General features: G+C 41.2%; 1 protein-coding gene across 9 annotated transcripts in view; it reads left to right on the top strand.

Annotated features, from left to right (window-relative positions):
• The window catches only part of mbnl2 (muscleblind-like splicing regulator 2), a 64,289-nt gene that overhangs the window by 38,615 nt on the left and 7,485 nt on the right, over positions 1-18,189 (top strand). For 2 of the 9 annotated variants that reach the window (XM_030151787.1, XM_030151752.1), the window contains exons 3-9: positions 3,291-3,455; positions 5,148-5,351; positions 8,149-8,409; positions 11,537-11,590; positions 11,994-12,144; positions 15,909-15,944; positions 17,154-17,248. In XM_030151787.1, the coding sequence (XP_030007647.1) occupies positions 3,291-3,455; positions 5,148-5,351; positions 8,149-8,409; positions 11,537-11,590; positions 11,994-12,144; positions 15,909-15,944; positions 17,154-17,248 (966 nt within the window). The remainder of the gene's footprint in view (positions 1-3,290; positions 3,456-5,147; positions 5,352-8,148; positions 8,410-11,536; positions 11,591-11,993; positions 12,145-15,908; positions 15,945-17,153; positions 17,249-18,189) is intronic. The other 7 variants (XM_030151813.1, XM_030151778.1, XM_030151760.1 and 4 more) reach the window with 6 other exon arrangements.

The following is an 18,189-nucleotide window of genomic DNA, read 5'->3' as shown; positions in this document are numbered from 1 at the left end:
ATAATTTACAAAACAATGATTAAGACCATAATGACTGTAAAAATTATGTTTGATTTAGTGATCCTGGGTAGAAGGTGCCACTTTCAAAAGAAACGGATTCAGCTTGAGCCAGGTTCTAATAGCCATCAGTGTCATTACACTTGAAATTACTTCCTCATTAGCTTCAATTTCAAGCTGAGGTTGTTGCCTGTCAATAACAAGGCACAACGTGATAAATGGACGCATGAATGAAATGGATGAGCAGTTTCACTTGACCAAGGCCTGCACTTAGCGTCTTATGAACCACTCTCAAAGTAACTTCCCCACCATTTACCGCATCACTTCAAATGGTGAGCAATTGTGTAAATCCCGTATCCCTCATAGGCTATAGATAGGTGAAAGGAGCACAAAAAAGGAGGTAATGGCTTCACTTTGCATCCTTGTAAGAGCTGAGGGTTTACAGAGTGTCTGCGAACCGTGCACCCGCTGTTATTTGTGTCTGTGATCTCCATAGGGCATGAAGAGGGTGCTGCGTTTTCCTGCAGACTCAGTTTGGGATGCCATCCAGAGCACAGCTTCAGCACCAGTGCCCTCACACACACACACACACACACACACACACACACACACAGAGTCACACCCGCCCACACAATTTCTCCTGGACACACATGCACAGTTACACCTGCCCACACATTCTCTCCGGTGGACACATATACACAAGGCACACATGAACACGCCTTAGTCTGTGTCTGCGACGGTGCATAAGACTCCAATTAGTTCTGACACCTCTGAGGTTTTTGGTTGTGGGGTTCAGTGCTAGCATTATTCCTCCAGTCTGGACACTGTGGGTATTAAAGCCTGTGTTTGTGCGTGTGGGCGACGGTTATAAATGTGCTCATTTTGTCGTGAACGGGCGGTTCGAGTGTGCATATGTGTGGGCAGGTGTGATCTGGTGCATGTGAACTATAAAGGTGGGGGTATCGCTGGCTCAGTGCAGCTTTAACACTGTGGTTTAGAGGTCAGAACCACTCAGGGGTCACTGTGAGTGTCAAACCTGCTATCTGACTCTGGTGCAGCCAACATATGTCTCACAGAAATATGAGAAGAAAAACAACCATATTCACATCGTTGCGTGTTTATTAATGTGGAAAGAAAAAATAACAACGTGTTGGCAGGTTCAATATCCTTGCACTTCAAATCAGTTGAAAGTAATTGTAACTATACAAATATGTTTGATGATCTGTGTCTTTAATATCAGTCAGAGGGAAAAAGGATAGCTAGCTTTATTAGATTTTCTTGGATGAGACTTGAAGATTATTGGTTATTTACACTGCGAGCAGGGTTTATACCTTGAGCTCCACTTGATTAAAGTTCTCCTCTGTTTCATTTGCCACGTTTCGTCACAAAACAAAGCGCTTCAGACGGATATATGGACTTAAAAAGATCCACATTGTTCCGTAGCTCCCAGTAGTATTTGAGTGACACTTAAAAGCCTTACTGCTTTTAAGCTAACAGTAGTATTCCATATTATTCATCCTACATCGCGGCCCATGGGATGTGTTCCAGTTGTGTGTTTCACTAAGAATAGCAAGATTAAGAATAACACAACTTTGTTTTTAATAATGTATGTACGCAAGTAACAAATTATGAGAAGCATAGGAACATAGAAAGAAAGACTCCATAAGGGACTGACGCATATTAGACGAATTTGTACAATAACAATAGCAAAATAAAATAAATGCAAACCAATATAAAGAATGATAATAGTGTATAAAAATTATGAATGCAAATTCAAGCAGCTGTTGAATATAACACAAGTCAGTGCAGCCACCAGACACAAACTGATCTTTGTTTCACCCATTTTAGAACTGGGTGTAAGTTTATTTCCACTCATGATTTTGGCTTCAAGCAATTAAAAGAAGATAGTCAAGATCTGTGTCTCATAAATCAAAGACTCTAAAACATTATTTTAGTTTTTGGTTAGCAAGAAAGGCCTGAGCAAAGCATTACAAGATTTGTGTCTGCATCATCAGTTTGTTAAATCCTCTTAAAATCAATCACAGCAGTCTTTAACAAAACAATAAAGGAGCAAAAAAAACAGAGAGAATTTAAGTCCGCATGTTTTTTTTTTCACTTAATGCATGATGTTTCCCATGTGTTACTGTAGGATTTTTTTTGTTATAACTGAGCAGCGCATGTCTGTATGGAATGGATGCTTCCCCGTTTCCGTAGGAGAATGCATTAGTGACACAGCTGCACTGCATTACTATGACGACACTGTGCTCATGTTATGGACTAAAGGGACATTAGGGCCAGACCTCCTCGCGATAAACTGCTTTTAATCTGGCTCCTCATTCTCCTTCACATTCTCCAATATATGCCGTGTCATGCCGGTCATGCCATGTCCTTTCCTCTTGTTCTCTTGGCCTTTCCCTGTTTTCTCTCCGTGCCCTCTCTCTTCGTATTCATATCACTCCACTCAGCTCATCTCTCCTTACCACTCCACACTCATACACACACGCACGCACGCACGCACACACACACACACACACACACACACACACACACACACACACATTTACTTTCCATCTTCCCCCACAGCTCCACTTTCTTTTTCCTCCACTGTATTCTATCCTCCGTTTTGTCGCTCCCTCCTGACCTCACTCCTCAATTCCACCCACTCTCCTCACAGTAAGAGCGGCCGTGAGAATCCATATTGGATTATTGTGTTTGCCATTAGCCTCTAGGTTGACAGTGTAATTGCCTTCATCCACCAGGGTCTTTGTAAGGCTGACCCTTTCTACCCTGGATTTGCATTTCTGCAGAGAATACTGGGTGACCTGTCCATCATAAAGCTGCAGATTTAATCTTAATGACTAGGATCAGATGAACCCTTGCACCTTGTTCCCCCTATTTCCATCTTCTGAATTGAATTCCAGCAAGTCACTTTACTCTGGCTGGCACCAAATGGAGGTTACAAACTTGCAAGTCAGAAAACCCAGTAATCATGCTTTGTAATGTGTATTTTTTATTTTATTCAGAGCTTGGAGCTACGTGTTACCTTCTCTGGCAGGGGATCTCATGATGCTCATAATTTTATACATTTCACACTCCCTTAAGTATGAATATGTAAGCTGCCTTTAAGCACTTGATGTTTTGTCAGAATCAGTGAACAGAAATCTGCCACATCCTCAGGCAGGCACGCAACCTGTTCATCGTCAAAAAAGAGAGAATTTGTCAAGTTCACCGTTGATCAGAGATGTTCAGACATGACTGTTAATGACCTGGCTCCACTCTTCTTCTGCTCACAGGGCCGTTGCACGCGAGAGAACTGCAAATACCTCCACCCGCCCGCTCACCTGAAGACCCAGCTGGAGATCAATGGGCGAAATAACCTGATCCAGCAGAAGACAGCGGCCGCCATGTTGGCTCAACAGATGCAGTTCATGATCCCAGGAACCACCATGCAGCCTGTGGTTAGTGTTGGAATATCTCCTGTGGGAATGAAGTGGTAGTGCTGCATGACTCACTGCGAAAAAAAGCTCTGAACCCTTGTGTTTTGCAACAGTGTAAAACATTAGGCTTTGTTATAACACATCGATGTATTAGGCTGCACCAGTCATTTAATACATTTGACTGAGGTTACCTTTCCTGGCAACATGATTTGTCTCAGTGAATTGGCAGAAACTCCAACCCTTTTGTAGGGAATGATTCACTGAGAAGATATGAGTCTGGCGTAATACATTCATGCAGGTTTCTACTGGATAAGCACTCATTAACTATCTTCTCTGATTACAAACAAGGGACAACAACCTGATCTTAAAATTCATGCCAAATCACACGTATCTAAGGGAAATACCACATACAGACACCAGGGATTGACTCTAAATCTGGCACCTTCTCTCTATAAACATGCATTTGTTCTTCCATTGTAGTATTTTAGTTTTATCATCATATGAGTTTGATTCACAGGTTGTTCAGACAGCTTCTTTTACATTTTTAACAGACAAATCTACTTTAATTGTGGTTAAAAGATGACACTAGCAAGACTCCTTTGTTTCAGGAAGTTTAGCATAGTTACAATACCTGGCATCTTAGCTTAATTTAGCTACATTAGCATTCATCAGCATTAGCATTCATACAAGTATGACTTGATGGCATTCAGTGTAATATTTACTAGTAGGCAGTGTGGTCAGTGTTTTCAGAAAGAATCCAGTCTGCAATGATTATGATTACTAATGATTATATTCACTGTATGTTAATTTTGTGAGCATTTTCTCAGTTAATCAATGAGTTTTTTGGTCTGCATAATGTTACAAAATTATGAAGAATGTCCCAAAAGCCCAAGATGGTGTCCTCAAATGTCTTGTTTAGTTCACAATCCATAGATATTTCATTTCCAGTCATAGAGATTTAAAGAAACTACGCATATTTAAGAAGCTAGAATCCGTGCATGTTGACTTTACTGGATTAATTACTCTAAATGACTTTCACAGTAGTTGTCGATTAACTTGCGCTGGTTAACCTTGATCCTCCACCTTCGTCCTTCTTGGTCAGATACGGTCACTTGAAGACAAAATTACAGACTTGAGGATTCAGATCAGTAGTCCACAAAACAGGGCACCAATTGGCTATATTCACTTCTTTTGCACAATCTATAAAAGTCTATCGCTCCGGTTGGAAACATCTGCGTAAAAATAGCAAAATGGCGATGAAATTTGCTCTCATAATTGGATGCCCTTGAGCAAAGCGCCAAGTCACCAACTGTTTCTCAGCACTCACTGGTAGGCTGTATTTGCACAGGGCAGCTGCCAGGTGTGAACGTGTTCGCCTGCACTGATGTAAGGCTCGGTGTAGCTGAAAAAGAACATGCATGCTCAGCAAATCTTCCCAGGATATATAAAGGTTAAAAAAAACCCTCTTCTGCCACTTTTCACACTCATTCTCAAACCCCTCTCTCCACAGCTGCACCTCTCACTGCATTCGTCTCTTATGTCTCTTTTCTTCACCTTCTTTTTTTATCCTGATACTCTGTCTTTGCCTTTCACCTTCCATTCCCCCAGTGTCCCTCTTTGCATCCACCATTTAACCTCTTTGTCCTTTCACTACTTTTTGTCTGTGCTTTGTAGTCTAAGTGTTTGTAATCCGTCTTTTCTGTCCATCTACAGCAGACGTTTCCAGTCAGCCAGGGCTTGGGCTCCAGCGCCGGTCTGAGCTACACACCCTACTTGACTCCGATGTCCCACAGCATGGGCCTTGTGCCCACAGACATCCTGCCCAGCACGCCCGTCATCGTCCCCGGCAGCCCGCCCGTCTCAGTTACCACCGGATCTTCCTCCAACCAGAAACTGCTGCGTACCGACAAGCTGGAGGTGACCCATCCAATCGCAGACCAGCTTCTCAGACCAATTTGCCATTGTAGCTAATGTTTTCTTTCAGCTCAAGAAAGTATAATAAGGGCCACATTTTGCCACTATTATGCCTGTGACAGAGAAGTAAAGGAATATTATTTACAACTTCCACAGCAGCCATATCAAAAATTACCCCAAACAATCAAGTGTTATTGAGGTTGTATATAGTAAATAAAAACGAGCTCTGTTGTTTCCACAGTATCACGATCATATCTAACTTAATGAGAGTCCTCAGCACAGTTAAAAACATCTGTTGAGACTAAGTTTGTTCACTCAACTGTATGTTTTACCAGCTTCCATGAATGAGGAACTTAAAGGATAACAGTCACGTGTGATCACAAACCTTAAAAGCCTTATTTGTTCTGTTTGGGTTCCAGGCTGAGAATATCAAAAGTTTTTTTTTTTTGTTTTTTGTTTTTTTTTGTTTTTTTAATCATTGACCACTATTATAAATCCTAACATTTTAGATGTTAAGCAGTTTTCTTTTACCTTCTTTTTTTAAACATGTATTTCTTGAGATTTTCTTTAACCAAGAGAACAAATCACAAACAAACCAGGCACATAGAGAGTTTATATGTGTATAAAAATACAGAATACACACACACAAATATTACAGAAAAAAACCAATCAAATAAATAAGAAAATAAATCAATCCTGTCACCCATCCAACCATTAATAGATTTATTGTTTTTCTCAAGAAAACTGTAGAAAATGGTCCATATCTCCCAAAACTTGTCAGGTCTTTGTTGCATAACTTATCTTTTCCAAAGCAAGATGAAAAGTTTTTCCCTTCAACCATTGTGAAGCAATACTGGGGGTGTCAGATTTCCATGATCAAGCAATACACCATTTAGTTTCGAAAAAACAAATATTCAGCAAAGATCTAATATTTTTGGAAATTATAAGATCCTTTGGATAAATATTCAATTCCATTTTAGGACTTAGAGGGTCATAATTTTGCCCCAGAAAAATAAAATTTGTGAACATTCCCACGTACAGTGAAATAGGGAGCCTTTCTGATCTTTACATTTTAGCCGAGTGTCAGTTATAAGGATTAAAGTGGTGCAGTTTCACATTTTCGTTTTGCTTTTGCATTATCCTTGAAGATACCTTTCTAAACATGATTACAGAAATGAGATTCTGTCAGAAACAAGATCCTTGTACAGACTTTTTTAGGAGACTTTACAGTAATGTAGGTAGGAGTTTGGCAAGTGGTCCTTGTCAGACTGCCACACTTAGCCTACAACAATTGAACAATTACAATGACTTCAGCTTTTGCTATGTGTCCTCTGGCAAGCATCGTCCCCTCTGAATGAGAAGAGGTTGATAATTGTGAGATTTTTGCATAAAGAGGATTTTTTTCCTACTAAATTTATGAAGATAAACAATAATCTCCCCTAGACCTGGAGGTGATGCGTAGGTGTGTGCCTGTATGTGTTTTTCTCTGGGAGTGTTCTCACTTAGCAACTGAATGAAGTTGGCTCTAATGAAACAGTATCCCTCTGAGACACATATACACTCCCACGCAAAGTATGCATGTGTGTGTATGCATGTGGGTACTCATGTTTTTGTGTATGCGTGTGCTTCACTGTTGCCTATGTATTAGTGCTACGTGCCCTCCCTGTGTGTCAGTCCCAGAATACAAGTCAAAAGCAGATCCCCCTGTGATTACGCCCAGGCCGCTGAACAGTTGAACACTGACTGGTTCAATGATTCTGCAGTCATTTGGGTTTGGCTCACACTGTGGGTTTGTTACATTGCCTATTCACACTGAGGCCAAAACTAATTTATAGTCTTGATTAGCGTAAATGGCTGGTATGATTATACAAATATCTGAGTTAATGTGAGGTTTGTAATAGGGTTCTGCTGGTCCTTAAAAAATCTGAACTCAATGATCTGAATTTTAGGTATTGCATGTCTTTAATATCTTAACAGGTCTTAGAAAGGAATCATTAATTTAACCAAGTTGCATTAACTTCATTTGCACTTTTAAATGTGTTTATGTGAAATGTTTCGATCCCACTGTAACTACAGTTTCCCAGATTGGGCTCACTAAAGTATATCTATCTATCTGTCTATCGAACAAAAAACTCTAAACAAATCCAACTTGAAACCGATAACCACTAATGCAGACAGTGCAGCCTGGTCCCAATCTATCACAGCACACCAAGCTAGTGTGTCAAGTGCAGTGTGTGGGCTAATGTGGTGTCGCTTCTGGTTCAGTGAAGTCAAGCTGACCTGCCTTTACACAGAATCAATGTACAATACACACAGTGTTCAACTCATTTTTAATCTGAATACATTTATTTACTTTCCAGGTAATTCTGTGACTCATATTCTTCATCCTGTTTATCACTGTGGGCTTGAAATAAAACTTAAATTGCCTTTGTAATGGTCTTAACAAGTCATAAACTTAATTTTTTTAAAGCCTGCAGAGTGGTGTAATATATAAAAGAAGAACAGTATATGCTCATAAAATTATTCTTGATAACTGTTTCTGAGTCAGTGCCGTGGCTGGTGATCATGCACCACAGTAAGAGGGTTATAAGAAATAATGAAATTGTATTAAGCAGTGAGTGGTTTACTCTCCCGGGTGAATATAGCAATTGTTTCCTCACTAAGCTGTAATATAAGTGAAGTACTCACAGTCTGTGTTTGTTTGTCTTTGTTTTCTTTCTCTGCATGCATACATCTGTGTGTCTGTTTCTGTGTGTGTTTGCCATCCGTGTCTCTGTCCACCCGTCTTTTCTACACCCAGGTTTGCCGCGAGTTCCAACGGGGTAACTGTGCCCGCGGCGAGACCGACTGCCGCTTTGCCCACCCGAGCGACAGCCCCATGATTGACACCAGCGACAACACGGTCACCGTCTGCATGGACTACATCAAGAGCCGCTGCTCCCGCGAGAAGTGCAAGTACTTCCACCCCCCAGCCCACCTGCAGGCCAAGATTAAGGCCGCCCAACACCAGGCCAACCAGACAGCTGTGGCTGCGCAAGCCGCTGCCACAGCTGCAGCCATGGTGAGAGCACAGCACCGCAGCCAACTACTGTACCTTAAGCATACACACACATACTCTGTCCTTGTGTTAACAAATCTCTCCTTGTTTAGAGCAAATAAAGAAGCAGCAGCTTGTAAGGTCAGGTTGGGACAATAAGGCTTTCTTTATAGACTCTATATACTGTCTAGCTCAAACCTTCCAATAGAACTTCAGTCTTTTGTAATAATATCCTGGGAGGCTCTCATAGGGAACCAAATAAACATCCATTTATTGCAGGTTTTACAGCTGTGGAACACTAAGTAAGCACAATATATCCTGTGGAAATTTGAACTCTAAAAACAATACGAATAGGACGTCTGGTACAAAGTTGGCATGCCAATACTTCTAACTAGAGATTTCGCTCTTACTTGCTCATACTTTATCTCTCTCAGCTGATTAATTGGAGCCAAACATCTACCATTCTTGGCTTGTGCAATATGTAAAAACATGCTGTCGATGATGACACCCACAATAACATAAAATGTGGAGCGCTGCTTTATTGCTGTATAAAACGTACCCACCTCTGCTGGCTAATTCTAGTGGACTCCAGTGTACTATTCAGTCACAATAGTCATCCCAAAGTGAGGCCGTTGTATACAATAAACAGGGTTTAGTGAGTCCTAAACGCATCAGTGTAATGCCACAACAACAATTTGTTATTATCTCACCGCAGTCCGCTTTTATTTTCCAATGCCCTTGGTTCATACAGAGACAATGTGCTGGCTCACTCTCCCCCCCGCACCCCCATACCACCACCCCCACCCTCCACCCCTGCTCTCAATGATAAGTGCGGCTCTCTGCAGATCAGTGCAAATTGAATCAGAGATGGATGAGAACGTAGCATCGAGGGTGGGGGGTTTACCCTCCCCTGCCATTAGTCGGAAAATTCCCCCAGCAGGCCCAGCGAAGACAGAGACAGGCAGACAGGCAGTGAGATGGGTTTGGCAGTGTGTCTTGGCTGTGCCCCACCCTTCCTCAGGCTCTGAGTGGCTTCTTTTAAACAGCTGCTGCACTTGCACACCTTGTACCGCGCCAGTGTGCTGACTGACTTTTCCTCCTCCATGGCATGCGCATGCTTTATGCGTTGCACATACCTCCTCCCATTGGCTGGCTCCATCGCTGCTTGCTCTCCCTGTCCTTCCTCCATGAGATGATAAGGTGACTGTGAGTGCAGGTTAGTCCGGTCTGTGCACAGGAAAACAAGATGAAATATGAACACGCACAAATGATAGAGCCTGAGACCCTCGGTGCACCCTAACCTGGCGCTGACTTGTCTCCTGTTTCTCCTAAAGGTAGACGGAGCACCTGAGATCTGCATCTTCCACATTAGGAACACAATGCGTCACGTCCCCAGACTTAGTTTATCCTTTACCTCATACTTTTTTTTGTTCTTCACATGCCCCAGTTTATGAACTTTATGACCCATTTCCCAGTTTACTACAAGCTGTAACAAGCTAGGCTAGAGGTGATGGGGGTTAACCTTAAGACAATGACTTGTTTAGTCAGCACTTTTAATCCAATTCTCTTTTAGCCCTTAGCCTAAGCCAAAGCACTTTTATTGAAGCAGAGACCCATAAAACCTGTATTGCTGCACTGCTGCAAATAGGTAATATCATTATCCATAATTCACTTTTTTAATCTAAAGCAAATAGGCTAAAGTGTTCTGTAGATAAGGTTACATATTAACTGATGCAGTTACTGTAAGAAACTCCTCTATTACTGAGATTATGTTGTTTTACTGTGCCACATTATGTGTTGCTTGCCATGCTGTGATCCTCTTCCTCATTGCAAGTCGAATGCAATCATCTTTGCTTTTCATGTCACTTTAAAAGACCATCCTCCATTTGAACTAACCACAGTGATAATATGATAGTGCGTCATTAATGTCACTCTTTGACAGGAAATGCCATTATGTGCAATTAGAAAATCCACATACATGAAGCAAGAGGCTTGTGCATGGACCCTTTAAATGCTGCACTCATCACCTCCATGTCATCTTTTTTTCTCTCAGCAGTGACTCGAAATTGAAGGAAGTTTGTAGTCCCGTAATGAAAGTGATAATAATACGCATTGTTAACTTGTTACAGTAGGTTGGCTTCATGCTAATATTAGTTCTGGAAAGATCTGTGCTGTATTTGCTCTTAGTTTTCGGATATTTCTTGTTTGTAAAAGGAATATAAGAATAAACAGAGCTCCACATTCTGTGATTAAAATCCGTCGCATCACATTATGTTGCCTCCCCAAGTCCATTGATTACACTAACATGGCACATACCCTCATGATGCAGGATTAATTCGAGGATTTCTCGCTTATGTCAAGCACTAGATGGGAATTGAAACTACCACAGAACAGGGGTAGGAGTGCTTATGTTAGCTGCCTGAGAGCACTTTATGAAGTAGTAGTGTTTATCTGTATCTAAAACCTGCCCACACAAATGGACACAAATGTGTCCAGTACTCGAGGGCAGTTTTTCATTTGAGCCGTATTGACCAAAGCTCACTGTCATCTCAGTCTGGTGTGTGTTTTTGAGATATTTTATTAGTTTTTTTCCAAACAGGCCCCAAAGCAGCTCACGTCATCATGCAGATTTTTAAGAGGAGCACTGTTATTAGTGTGTAGGATAGTAGCATCCTACATCAAAATCTGTAGACTAATCTGTTCAGATCACATTAAATGCCAGTTTCATAGCTCGTGTTTACCCGACTGCATTTTGTTTTCACATAGATGTACAAACAGTTGATTTACCTGTTCACAGATAGTTAACATTACTACTAAATGCTTTCCCAGTAGTGTGAAATACATCATAGAATCTTGCTTTTTTAACCAAAGGTTAATGTAGATGCTTTTTTTTTGCTTTTGTACTAATTCAAAAAGTAGCAATGTTTCTTTAAATTAAACAAAACTATTTTTTGTTTATGTGCATGCCTATTGTTTTGTATGTGGTATACTTGCATTCAGATTATTTTTGTTTTTGTTTTTTTCCTTCTCACCTATCCACAATGCAATGCTGTCCCCCATGACGCACCTCTGCTTGCTGTTACCTGTATGTTAATACGCTTGAATCCCATTGGCCCACTGCCATCATGTGCTCGCTGCCTGCTAATTAAAGACTCAGTCGACTGCCAAAGCAATGAAGCGACCCCTCGAGGCAACTGTAGACCTGGTACTTTGACCTTTCACCTTTTGCTTTGCATGTAGCTTCTTTAATTGTACTGTAGCCACTCACAAAATTTAAGTTGGCTCTTTTGTTTTTGTGAAACCCTGTAAGACACTTTAAACTTTAAATATCTATACATCAAGTGGCAATTCTTGATTATGCTGTACATTTATTAACTGAACACTGTAATGCTAAAATATTTCAACTATTTCTAAAATGTGTTGTTGATGATTGCCTTGCTATGGTGTAGTTTCTCATTGTCCTTGTGGTAGTTACAGCAAGTTTCCATTTTTGCCTTGTTGTGCTGTGCATAGTCAAGTAACAGATTTACAAATATCATTGCTGCCTCGTGTAATTATACAGTTCATATCTACTCTGTTTCTGTTGTGTGTGTGTTTCTGGCGGGCAGGCGTTTCCCCACGGCGTCCTCCAGCCCCTACCAAAGAGACCAGCACTTGAGAAGAGCAATGGAGCAAGCTCCCTGTTCAACCCCAGTGTTTTGCACTACCAGCAGGCGCTGGCCAACGCACAGCTCCAGCAGCCCGCTTTCTTTCCCACAGGTAAGATCTCGCAATCAATACACACGGCACACAGATGCAGATAAAAGTGCTCATAGGTATGCAGAGCATGCACGCACATAGGAACGGCACACTGGCTGTGCTTAGCTGACCTTCTATCCTTCACAGATCTTTTTGGAGTTTCTTAGACGAAAGCAAAACAACCTTGAATATATATCTGTTTAGGCCCTTTTAATGATTCGTTTTGAAAGAGATTCGTTTGAGTGACACACATAAGGAGCTCACCTGTCATGGCGTGTGATACCGTTTCAGATATTCACCATGCCATCCTTAAACTTTGATCTGCAGCCTGCCAATATAAACACGTAATTGATGCCAGGTGGAAGGGCCGCACAGGCTTTGATCAGGGCAATAAAAGCTATGATATATTACCACCTGAATATGATACACCTGTTACTGTAACAGCCAAGCATACTAAAGAGCTAAACAAAGCCTGTTGTTTCCAATACAAAGGTTCTGTAACCATGTTGAAGTCCTGCTAAAACCAGGGGTTAGTTTTTGACTAAATGATGTCTTTTCAGTTTGCACAGCTCTGGAAAAAAAAGATGAAGACCACTTGTTTTCCTATTTAGAGTTATATGTTTGTTTTTGAGTAAAGTGTACAGTGGTGGCCAAAATTATTAGAACACTTGGTCATTAAAATACCCATAAAATGAATGACAAATCTACAAATTCACCATTAGCTATAAACCATAGAATAGAGCCGTCATAAGGAGATTTAGGTCATTTTCAATACAAATTCAGTACCTACTTCACTTGTCACACAATCACAGTCCTTCACAGAAGAAGCCAAATTCTTTGTGTGATCATTTTCAGGTTAAATTGATGGTGATGAAGAGTCTGAGGACACAGCTGTTTGATTCTGTTGAATCTACAAGGCCTGTCCCACTCTTTATGTAAATGTTAAAGTTAGAAGTGGATAAACACAGTAGGATTCACTTCATCTGATATTTGTTCAGCCATCTACAGGTTTCATAAAGATTGTGAAATCTATTCATATTTTGGAGACAAATAAATGTCAATATTTTCAAAATTTTTGCCACCGCTGTAATATTCTAAAAACTACTGACAATATTTCTCTCAAATTTCCAACAAAAATTCCATCAGTGAGAGCATTTATTTTCAGAAAATGACCAAGTAACAAATGCAGTGTTTTCAAACCTTGCATTATGAAGAAAACAATTTCATATTCACTTGTAAACCTCACAGTGATTCAACTAATGATTTCACTTTGGAAGGGCACAGAAATCAATTTTCGGCTGGATAATCCTGAATTTCAATCCCAGTTTCCCTGCTTCTTGGCATGCTCTCTACCAGTACATCCCGTCATTGTTGAGAGCTTTATGCCACTCCTGGCGCGAAAACGCAAGCAGCTTGGATTTGTCTGGCGACTCACGACCGTCCGTCTTCCTCTTGATCACATTTCAGAGGTTTTCGATGGAGTTTAGATCGGGAAATTTTAAGTGGTCTCTTCATTTTTTTCCTAGAGCTGCATGTAATCTGGCCTGGCAGACATCAATATTGGAGGAAAAAATCCCATTTTTTAAAAGGCTTTTTGTGCTGATTGTCCTAAATTAATTCAGGTCTGCTCCCTTACCTCTCTTTAGTTAATCCCCTCAAACTTCTTTCCGCTCCCCATGGAGAAACTAGTAATATCTCAGGCCGCAGGGGTCATCTGCTAAATGTGTTACCTGCAGCTATTACATTAGCCTGCAGCCACACTAAGACATGAGGATGAGACTCCTATCCCTCTGTCTTTTCTCTGCCTGTGTCTGTTTTGTCCCTGTGGTGTGAGATGCCTGACAACCCCTCATCCCTGCCTCCCTCTGTATCTGTGTGTGGGAAGTAGCCCTGGGTCAAAGTCGTGTTTGCAATTTTTTTTTTCTCTTTAACTCATCTGAATTCTGCATGGGTGGGGGTTTCTTAGCAATAGAGATAGAAACATTTACATCAGAATAATTACACAGTCCCAACAGAGTCCCTTTTGGATAAAGTTTGTTTTTTGTGATGATTTTGATCGAATGACCCTTCTTCCCTGGGCAAGCACCACCTGATCCAGGTTTAATTTGGAGACTTTACTGACACTGCATGTTGTTGTTATGCCATGTATTTGCTTTTATCCTTTCTTATTATTTTGTCTTTTCTATGTTTAGTTTTGATGATTAGTTAGCATATAGTACAAAGTGAAATAGTGATTAGTCATCCATCATTTCCTGCAAACAGTAATGAATAAATTCACAGAGCCAGCTGACAGAACATGATTATATCATATGATCTTTATCAGCACGTGCAGCTTATTATAATATTATATATGTTCAAGTTTTACATTTTTCTGAGCATTTCAAGGACCTCATAAAAGTTCTTTTCTGATCATGAAAAGAAAGAAATGGAAGTTTTTTTCCACCAAACACCACTGGCATGACTCTGCTTGCTCACTACTCACTAGTTTTCCATAAAGTTTTCTGTAGTACCTGGAACTTTCAAAGGTGACATGTTAATGCTAAAATCCACTGATCAGTCAAAAGGAGCAGTTACAGTTACAACACAGTACCACTGATAACATGGTAACCTGTTGAACAACACCCTGGTCAAATTACAGTCGTGGAAAAAATTATTAGACCATCAAAAGTCATCAAAAGCAATAGCTATTCAATCAAATACTAACTCCTGTGTGTATCATGTGACTAAAATAGACAGAAAAGAAAACATGGAATGCCTAAAAGCACTGTTTTTGTCAGTACAATGCCATAGCTATTGATGTAAGAACTGAAGTGATTTTGGTTATTATCAAGAAAACCATGGAAAATGGCTAGATATCAGCTCTGAAATTAAACTCTTATGAGCTATTTTTGTTGTTATCATTATATTTGTCCAAACAAATGTACCAGGCATTAAAATGAACAAGAAATTGAAAAAAACACGGGATGGTCTAATAATTTTTTCCGTGACTGTAAGATAAAGTTGAAGATGTAGATGACGTCTCTGTGTTTTCACATGATACCGTTTAAAATGACCAGCTATCTCATATTTACAACGGAAAACTAAACACCTGGTCATGAAAGTGAGTAGAGAGTCGGTTGGATTCAAGCCAGTACCATGTGGTAGAAAAGTGGCATTTGACACAATCATCTCATCCCAGAGTCTGTTTAGTAGCTTTTCTGTAGCTTTTGGCTCCACAGACGCTCTCCTTCTTTTAAACCCATATGGCTGAGAAACATATATAAACTGTATAAACTGACAGATATAAATATAAACACGAAAACTCGGCTGATTAAATTTACCGAGGAATACGGCGTTGTGTGATTGAAAGCTCCAGAGCAGCTGGTAAATAGCCTCCTGCCGCCTGTTTTCGAAGATCAGAGGTGAACTTTGAATGTGAATAATTAAAGCAGCTTTGTAACATGTAAAGCCTGAACCACACATTTGCTGGATTAAGCTACAGCCAAAAGCATTAAAACAGTTATTTCCTGCTAATACAATAACAGAACAAGACAAATAAATGCCTCTGCTTGCTACCGCGTTCATATCTGGCTGTGACAAACAACGCTGTAACAATAGCAGCTGAGCTTTTTTTTTTTGGTCTTATCTAACCTTGTTGTTCTCCTCCCTCTTAATTAACCCATTTATTTCCTTCCCCCCCCCCTCTCTCTCTCTCTCTCTCTTTCTCTTTCTCTCCCCCTCTCTGTCTCCGTCCCACCCCCCTCTATCTCTCTCTCTCACTGTCTTTCTCTGCATGACCACAACAGGGTCAGTCTTGTGCATGACTCCTGCTAGCAGTCTTGGTAGGTCCTCACCTTCCCTTGCTCTCTCTCTCTCTCTCACTCTCTCACACACTGTTTGACATAGGTGGGAGTGGGCGGGAGGAGGGGAGGTTCGGGGGCGGGTGGAGTGGGACTAGATGAGTGGGCAATATGCGCAGCCCTTGCAGGTGAGACAAAAGGTCATCTCCGCACCACATCACATACATTGACGATCCCAACTGTGTGACCCCCTCAGCATAGCCAGATATAATGTCAAACACATGCCCTCATGTCCATTTTGTGTCACCTGAAAGAGTTGTGACTCTCAGCTCTTGTTTCCAGACTGACTTGCTCTCTAATGACGGTGTGTTGATGATTAAAATGTGTGGATAAAATACTGCAGACTGTGTAAGTGTTTCTAGGCTGTAGGATAGCTAATGTCTGTTTGCTGTGCTGTGTTGATCAGGAAATTTAAATCAGTTTCCCAGAGAAATATTATCAGCCACACGGAGCATTTGTATCTGCTAAAAGGGGATGGGAATTAATCAGCAGCTCCTGCATTAAAGTACTGGGAGAAGAATAAATAGAAGTTAACTATCCATCAGAGCTGCATGTTTTTGGCATGCACGGCTGCTTTTTGGCATTTTCCTGTATTTTAGTTAGCCCACAGCGATTAAAAAAAAAAAAAAAACCCTGAAATTCCCATCCCTGTTGCCAAAAATGTCATTGATTCATTTGTAATTGGTATCTCATGCCCCTCAGCTTCTCTGGGAAAACAGCAAACTGATTTTCCGTATAAATTTCCTTACTTGTGATTGTAATCAGCTTCTCTCCTCTTGTTTTTTGTTTTGTTTTGTTTTGTTTCTTCTCCCATGCTCTCTTTTTTCCTTCCTTTCTTTCTTTTCTTTCTTTCTGTCCTTTCTTTCTTTCTTCCTGTCCTCCTCGCTTTGCATTGTGAATGGTTGCATGCCATCTGCCGGTGTAACCCTAACGATGGCTTGCTGGCTCTCTGTAACATCCACCACCACCACCACCATCATCATCATCATCATCATCCTCCTCCTCCTCCTCAACAACAACAACAACAACAAAAACGATAACGTCGACCCACACACACACCCACGCACAAACACGCACCACAACTGTTGCCATGGTTACCATAATGCTCCACCTACCTGTCCATTGCTACCACCTCCTTCCCCTCTCCCCTACCCCCTCCCACACCTCCCTTTTCCCACCCTCAAAACAAAGTCCCAATGATGTACAGTGCTACGCCTGCTACTGTCTCTGCAGCAACAACTCCTGCCACAAGTGTCCCCTACGCAGCAACAGCACCAGCCAATCAGGTTTGCTCCTTTTAAAGCTTTCTTTCATCAGTCCCTGGAGCTCTGAATAAGTGCTGCCTTCTAATAGTGAGCTGCGATAACCTGCAGCTGAGCCAGAGCCCACGCCCCAGCCCCTCCCCATCCACCCATACGCCTGCACTGGGGTGAGCTCACGCAGCTACGAAAGCCTGCGAGTGGGCGTTTGTTTTATTTTTCCACCGCATTTAAAAGCAAAGGGTGGCTACCTGAGCCAACCAGTGCAGCGCTTCTTCAGAGCTCCCACATTTGCAAAGTAGTAGTTGTGTTTGTGTTGCACTACTTCCTGGTTTGTTCTGCATGTTCTGTTGTTTTTTTTTATTTCTATTTAAGTTTTATTTTCCACTTTTCTCATTGTTGTTGTCGAATAAGCCTCTCCATTTGCAGCAGGGGCGTCATCTGTATTGCTTGTGTGCTATGCAAAAAAAAAAAAAGAAAACACACACATCCAAGCAAATACATTCAAGCAACTTCTGCAGCATATTACAGCTGGTTCGCAGCAGCCGCCATGTTTCCGCTTCTCCTAGTTTCACCTTTTTACCTCTTTTCTGGTTCCGAAGACAAAACGGGCAAAATGAATCATGTGAGGAAACAGTTAGACACAGGGCCGAGACAGACAGGAAGAGTGATCATAGAAGCCGTCTAAAAATGGCCTGTGATCGTCGGCTCTCCTGTTGCTACATGTCAGCAGGAGCCAGGGAAGCGGGGCCAGGTTCGGATGCCAGAGTGACGCATGTGTGCCCCATTTTAAACCTGGAAATTTCAGCACAATGCTGGCACTCTGGACACACACAGCTGGCAATCATTTACTGGTAGATCTTCAGAGAGCTTCCATAAGGACAATAAACTACAGGTGCCACGAAAACTAGTCCACAATCATGTCATTTTTCAGACAGAGTTGCCTATAAGAGTGATAATTTAAATGT

Source organism: Sphaeramia orbicularis, chromosome 2 (genome assembly GCF_902148855.1).
Source record: "Sphaeramia orbicularis chromosome 2, fSphaOr1.1, whole genome shotgun sequence".
Taxonomy (NCBI): Eukaryota; Metazoa; Chordata; class Actinopteri; order Kurtiformes; family Apogonidae; genus Sphaeramia; species Sphaeramia orbicularis.
Note: the sequence above shows the minus strand (reverse complement) of the source record. Positions and strands in the feature narration are given on the sequence as shown.